Source organism: Blennius ocellaris, assembly GCF_963422515.1.
Source record: "Blennius ocellaris genome assembly, chromosome: 24".
Classification (NCBI taxonomy): Eukaryota; Metazoa; Chordata; class Actinopteri; order Blenniiformes; family Blenniidae; genus Blennius; species Blennius ocellaris.
In genome coordinates, this window is record NC_137673.1 from 14,571,765 (window position 1) to 14,579,264 (window position 7,500).

A 7,500-nucleotide genomic window follows, 5' to 3' on the forward strand; every position below is an offset into this window, starting at 1 on the left:
TATAGGAAAATGTAGGAAAAATATATGTACAAATATGTCCGTATATGTGCATATATGTACATACGCATACATATATGCACATATGTGCGCATATATGTACATATATGTACTTAAAATATAGGAAAATGGCCAATTTTATACATGTCACATATATTCAAAACCTATATCCAAACCTATATAAAAACATATATGTTTATATAGGTTTCTTTCCATGTGGATAGATAGATAGATAGATAGATAGATAGATAGATAGATAGATAGATAGATAGATAGATAGATAGATAGATAGATAGATAGATAGATAGATAGATAGATAGATAGATAGATAGATAGATAGATGATAGATAGATAGATAGATAATTACTTTATACATCCCCGAAGGGAATTGTTTTGTTGCAGCATTCTGATACCTAGGAATATTACAAAATACAATAGAATAGAATATAAAAGTAAAAAATAAAAATATAAAAATATAAAAATATCTGGGTAGGACATAAAATATCTGGGTAGGACAAAAAATATCTGGGTAGGACATAAATTTAGTAAAACGTAGAATGGAACATGGGCACTTAGAAATAAGCATGAGTAATTATAATGAGGCTCTGAAGGAGGTAGACGAGTTAAAAAGTCTTATTGCCGTGGGGAGGAACCACTTCCTGTAACGTTCCTTCGAGCAGCGGGGTTGAATCAGTCTATCTATATATGTGTGTGCATATATGCTACATATAGGTTTCATATATGTGCATATATCCTCATATAGGTTCTTCCCATGTGGGATTGGCTGCATGTGTCATTAAAACAGTTGCTTGGAAAAGTAAAGGGGAAAGTTGTGTGAGTTGCGTGAGCAGACGGGGGGGGGGGGGGGGGGGGGGGGGTGGGGGGGGTGGAGGGGGTGGGGAGGGGGGGGAGGGGGCATGCATGTGTGAATATGAATATCTTATCAGCATTAGCATTCAAGTAGCGGCTAGATGAAGGGTCCGAGGGTCGAGAACCTGGACAAGGTTGATCTATTTTAGGATGTTGCATCAGGGGGCGGGGGAGGGGGGGATGGGAGGGGGGGGAGGGGGGGGGGGGGGTTGTGTCAGGAGTTTAAGGGCAAGAGGAAGAGAAAGAGAGCTGCTTTTACTTTCTTCCCCGGGGGCACGAGGTTCTGGTTGGTCTTGAGGATGTGTGTCAGAGCCTTCCTGATGTTCTTCTCCTTCATGCTGGTCAGCACGGCGGGGGGCAGGAACAGCGGTAGCCCCCACTCCTTCCTGTCGGGACCACAGTCACATTTGACACTTTTTCAACTTGGTGTAGCATTTTCAACTGACACTTTTTCAACTTTTGTGAATTTTTTCAACTGTTTGACACTTTTTTTGAACTTTTTGAACTTTTTGAAACTTGTGAAACTTTTTGAAAATCATAAAAAAATTTGAAAATCGTGCCAATGTTTGGAAAATCTACTGTTTGACACTTTTTTTTACTTTTTCAACTATTTCAACTTTTTGAAACCTGTGAAACTTTTTGAAAATCATACAATTTTTGGAAAATCGTGCCAATGTTTTGAAAATCTACTGTTTGACACTTTTTTTTTTTACTTTTTCAACTATTTCAACTTTTTGAAACTTGTGAAACTTTTTGAAAATCATAAAATTTTTTGAAAATTGTGCCAATGTTTTGAAAATCTACTGTTTGACACTTTTTTTTTACTTTTTCAACTATTTCAACTTTTTGAAACTTGTGAAACTTTTTGAAAATCATACAATTTTTTGAAAATCGTGCCAATGTTTTGAAAATCTACTGTTTGACACTTTATTTAACTTTTTCAACTATTTCAACTTTTTGAAACTTGTGAAACTTTTTGAAAATCATAAAAAAAATTTGAAAATTGTGCCAATGTTTGGAAAATCTACTGTTTGACACTTTTTTTTAACTTTTTCAACTATTTCAACTTTTTGAAACTTGTGAAACTTTTTGAAAATCATAAACATTTTTGAAAATCGTGCCAATGTTTGGAAAATCTACTGTTTGACACTTTTTTTTACTTTTTCAACTATTTCAACTTTTTGAAACTTATGAAACTTTTTGAAAATCATACAATTTTTTGAAAATCGTGCCAATGTTTTGAAAATCTACTGTTTGACACTTTTTTTTAAACTTTTTAAACTTTTTTAACTATTTCAACTTTTTGAAACTTGTGAAACTTTTTGAAAATCATAAAAATTTTTGAAAATTGTGCCAATGTTTTGAAAATCTACTGTTTGACACTTTTTTTTTACTTTTTCAACTATTTCAACTTTTTGAAACTTTTTGAAAATCATACAATTTTTTGAAAATTGTGCCAATGTTTTGAAAATCTACTGTTTGACACTTTTTTTAACTTTTTCAACTATTTCAACTTTTTGAAACTTTTTGAAAATCATAAAAAATTTTGAAAATCGTGCCAATGTTTTGAAAATCTACTGTTTGACACTTTTTTTTAACTTTTTCAACTATTTCAACTTTTTGAAACTTGTGAAACTTTTTGAAAATCATAACATTTTTGAAAATCGTGCCAATGTTTGGAAAATCTACTGTTTGACACTTTTTTTAACTTTTTCAACTATTTCAACTTTTTGAAACTTGTGAAACTTTTTGAAAATCATAAACATTTTTGAAAATCGTGCCAATGTTTGGAAAATCTACTGTTTGACACTTTTTTTAAACTTTTTAAACTTTTTTAACTATTTCAACTTTTTGAAACTTGTGAAACTTTTTGAAAATCATAAAATTTTTTGAAAATTGTGCCAATGTTTTGAAAATCTACTGTTTGACACTTTTTTTTTACTTTTTCAACTATTTCAACTTTTTGAAACTTTTTGAAAATCATACAATTTTTTGAAAATTGTGCCAATGTTTTGAAAATCTACTGTTTGACACTTTTTTTAACTTTTTCAACTATTTCAACTTTTTGAAACTTTTTGAAAATCATAAAAATTTTTGAAAATCGTGCCAATGTTTTGAAAATCTACTGTTTGACACTTTTTTTAACTTTTTCAACTATTTCAACTTTTTGAAACTTGTGAAACTTTTTGAAAATCATAACATTTTTGAAAATCGTGCCAATGTTTGGAAAATCTACTGTTTGACACTTTTTTTTAACTTTTTCAACTATTTCAACTTTTTGAAACTTGTGAAACTTTTTGAAAATCATAAACATTTTTGAAAATCGTGCCAATGTTTGGAAAATCTACTGTTTGACACTTTTTTTACTTTTTCAACTATTTCAACTTTTTGAAACTTGTGAAACTTTTTGAAAATCATACAATTTTTTGAAAATTGTGCCAATGTTTGGAAAATCTACTGTCTGACACTTTTTTTTACTTTTTCAACTATTTCAACTTTTTGAAACTTGTGAAACTTTTTGAAAATCATACAATTTTTTGAAAATCGTGCCAATGTTTGGAAAATCTACTGTTTGACACTTTTTTTTTTACTTTTTCCACTATTTCAACTTTTTGAAACTTGTGAAACTTTTTGAAAATCATAAAAATTTTTGAAAATCGTGCCAATGTTTGGAAAATCTACTGTTTGACACTTTTTTTTTACTTTTTCAACTATTTCAACTTTTTGAAACTTGTGAAACTTTTTGAAAATCTTAAAAATTTTTGAAAATCGTGCCAATGTTTGGAAAATCTACTGTTTGACACTTTTTTTAACTTTTTCAACTATTTCAACTTTTTGAAACTTGTGAAACTTTTTGAAAATCATAAAATTTTTGAAAATCGTGCCAATGTTTGGAAAATCTACTGTTTGACACTTTTTTTTAACTTCTTCAACTATTTCAACTTTTTGAAACTTGTGAAACTTTTTGAAAATTATTAAAAAAAAATTGAAAATCGTGCCAATGTTTCAAAAAAATTGTGTAACTTTTTGAAAACTATGCAATTTTTTTTTAAATTGTGCAATTTTTAGAAAATCGTGTAACTTTTTAAAAATTTTGCAATTTTTTGAAAATTGGGCATTACAGTTTGCCAGCAGCATTCACACTTTCATGCATTTGCCGTGGGAAATGCAGATCATCTAGTTTCAATTCCCTTTCTGCAGCCACAACTACCTTAAAGCATGTTCTCGCCTCAGACTGCGCTAGCTTTTCCAACGAGGTGTTTATTCTGACCTCATGTTGTGCCGCTAGCCGGCGCGCCGATAAACCCACAAACTTACTGGATGTATTTCAGCGAGACCTTCTGACTCTGCCTGGTCGTCATGGTGAGGATGTACATCTGCAGCGCGGCCAGCCGCAGCGCCGCGTCGTACTTCAGCTCCGGGCCGAAGCGCTCCATGACCACGTCGTTGCAGCTCTGCAAGCGGAAGAACGCGGGGAGTTACGCAACGCTCTCAAATGTCATTAGTGAGAATGCAAGGCAAGGCAAGGTGTTCACACTCTTGAGATTCTGTTTCTGTTTATTCTGGACGTTTTTCGAATCGCTAAAACTCTGGCAATCTTCACCCGTTCGTCACCGTTCAAATATCAAATCCTGCAGCTTTTTCGGCACTTTCCGGCTAAGTTCTAGCTTTTTGAAATCTCGTCAACTTTTTGAAATATTTCAACTTTTGTGCCACTTTTTTCCAATGTTAACGGATGGAGACATTTTTAACTAGCTATAACTTCTTCAAATCTTCACCGATTTCAACCATTCAACTTTTAAACTGTTCAACTTTATCAACTGTTTCAACTTTTTGAAACTTGTGCAACTTTTTGAAACTTTTTCTACTTTTCGAAACTTTTCCAACTGACAATTTTTCAACTGTTTGACACTTTTTCCAACTGTTTGACACTTTTTCAACTTTTTGAAACTAGTTCAACTGTTTGACACTTTTTCAACTGTTTGACACTTTCAACTTTTTGAAACTTGTGCAACTGTTTGACACTTTTTCAACTTTTTGAAACTTGTTCAACTTTTTGAAACTTGTTCAACTTTTTGAAACTAGTTCAACTTTTTGAAACTTTTTCATCTTTTTGACACTTTTACAACTGACAATTTTTCAAATGTTTACACTTTTTCCAACTGTTTGACACTTTTTCAACTTTTTGAAACTAGTTCAACTGTTTGACACTTTTTCAACTTTTTGAAAGTTGTTCAACTTTTTGAAAGTTGTTCAACTTTTTGAAACTAGTTCAACTTTTTGAAACTTTTCCAACTGTTTGACACTTTTTCAACTTTTTGAAACTTTTTCAACTTTTCAAAACTTTTCCAACTGACAATTTTTCAACTGTTTGACACTTTTTCCAAGTGTTCGACACTTTTTCAACTTTTTGAAACTAGTTCAACTTTTTGAAACTTTTTCAACTGTTTGACACATTTTCCAACTGTTTGAAACTAGTTCAACTTTTTGAAACTTTTTCAACTGTTTGACACTTTTTCAACTTTTTGAAACTAGTTCAACTTTTTGAAAGTTTTTCAACTATTTCAACTGTTTGACACTTTTCAACTGTTTCAACTTATTGAAACTTTTTCCACTTTTTCAAAGCATTCCAGTCTACTTGCCGCAGGCAGGCAGCAAAAAGCATTACAGTTTGCATTCACACTATCATGCATTTGCCTCGGGAAATGCAGATCATCTAGTTTTCTTTCGTTTTCTTTCAACTCTAAGGACAATTGAAGCGGCGACACAATCTCGCTGAAAAAGTTGTTCCCTCACTACTGTGGCGTGAGATTCCTTCTGCAGTTATCGACGGTATGGAAAAAAAAAAAAAAGAGAAAATGAAAAATGCACACCTGAACATAGAGGTATTCAAATGCCACAGCGTCCCTCCGGAGCAGCTCCACGGGGTCCCTGGGAACGAAACTGAGCCTGAAGAAACACTTCATCTTGTCTGAGCCGGGCCTCTGGGTCACCTGGAGATTAGGAAACGTCGAATTATGAAGAAGTGCTGAATAAAGTGACGTTTTGTCGAAAAGGTTCAAGGAGAAACGGAGGAGTTTCACATGTTTTCACAATCTTACCCACAAATTATTGCTTTAAAGTGAAGACAATGATCTCTATTGCCATGTTGAAAAATTTTTTTAACAAAAATGGTCCAATCGCAAACAGTTACAAATAACTGAAATGAAAGGTTTTCACACCGTGAGTGATCAGCTTTCAATTTTTTTTTTTTTTTTTATAACACTAACAACGATCGTCCACAACATGGAAATGCCAGAGAGACTTTTGTTGTTGTTTTTCAGAGCTCTGTATTTTATTATTGTGAATTTTATTGTGGTCTGTAATGTAAAAGCACTTTGTAACTATGTTTGGAAGAGTGCTACACAAATAAAGTTATCATTATCATCATCATCATCATCATTATTATAGTTATTATTACTATTACTTTTTTTTTTTACTAAGTACCTGCTCTATTTAAAAAATGCATGTATGCAGATGATGGTGTGGTAAATGTCACCAACAAAAAGTCCCGTTTTAAGAGTCATATGTCACGTACGCAGCATTTCAGGTAAACAAAAGTGAGCAGACGGGATCATGAGGTCGAGTAACAAACGCGGCAGTCGTAGTGCGACGTTAGCGTTAGCAGTATTTGCATATGTCACGTCAGAACTCGTCAAAGGTTTGCGCTGGCGGTAAGGAACCAAAGGGGCAAGCGTTGGCGTTGTGTTATTTTCCACCGACGTATCCGGCATATTTGTGAAGCACGTCGTTGCGCAATCCAGCAGCAGAAGACCCGAACTCGCTCGTGGTGGCGAGCGATTCCATTTTTAATTCAAGACAAAACCACAAGACCGGCATCGTCTGTTAAATATTGATCATATCTACTCAATTATTTAGCGTCAGAGTGTAGAGAGGGCGAGGGAGAGTTGGTTTTATGCGAAGAATGACTCTTAACCCTCGTGTGGCGTTCAAAAAAAACGTCCCTATGTGGCGTTCGTGGCTGTTTTCATCCACGAACTTTGACGGCCGTAAAATTATATCAGAAGAATATTTTTTTCTACTTTTTTTTGCATAAATCTGTTAATCAACCTCAGTCCTGATCAAAACTACTGATTTTCTTTTTTTTTTTTAAATATTTTTAATTAACCCTTTAAATGCCCATTTAGAAGATGAAGTCACTGATTTTCGGAGGGAAAAAACACAAAATTGTAAAATTTTGTCAAAGTGTATTTTTCCCATATCAGTGACTTTATCTTCTAACTTGGCATTTAAAAGGTTAATTTAAAAAATGTTATACTTTTTGGTATCAGGACTGACGTTGATTAACAGATTTATGTAAAAAAATTTAAATAAAATATTTATCTGATGTATTTTTACAGCTGTGGATGAAAACAGCCACCAAAGGGAGTTTTTTTTGAAAATGTGATTTTGCACAAAAACTAAATATGCTTCAAAGATAATTACATAACTAATCTTTGACATTTCCAAGACTGTAATAACATGTAAAAAAAATCCAATATCCGATCACATTTTATATTGAAAATTAGTCATTTTGTGTGTATTTCTTCCCATTTCAGTGCCTTTATCTTCTAAATGGGCATTTAAAGGTTC

At 32.9% G+C, this 7,500-nt stretch overlaps 1 protein-coding gene across 1 annotated transcript in view; it reads right to left on the bottom strand.

Moving 5' to 3' along the window:
• Nucleotides 1-1,081: 1,081 nt before the first annotated feature.
• The window catches only part of LOC308147542 (FERM and PDZ domain-containing protein 4-like), a gene marked incomplete at both ends in the record, with an annotated part of 87,855 nt that continues 81,436 nt past the window's right edge, over nucleotides 1,082-7,500 (bottom strand). Inside the window, 3 exons of the mRNA XM_080519755.1 lie at nucleotides 1,082-1,253; nucleotides 4,186-4,322; nucleotides 5,742-5,861. Of these exons, the coding sequence (XP_080375881.1) occupies nucleotides 1,082-1,253; nucleotides 4,186-4,322; nucleotides 5,742-5,861 (429 nt within the window). The remainder of the gene's footprint in view (nucleotides 1,254-4,185; nucleotides 4,323-5,741; nucleotides 5,862-7,500) is intronic.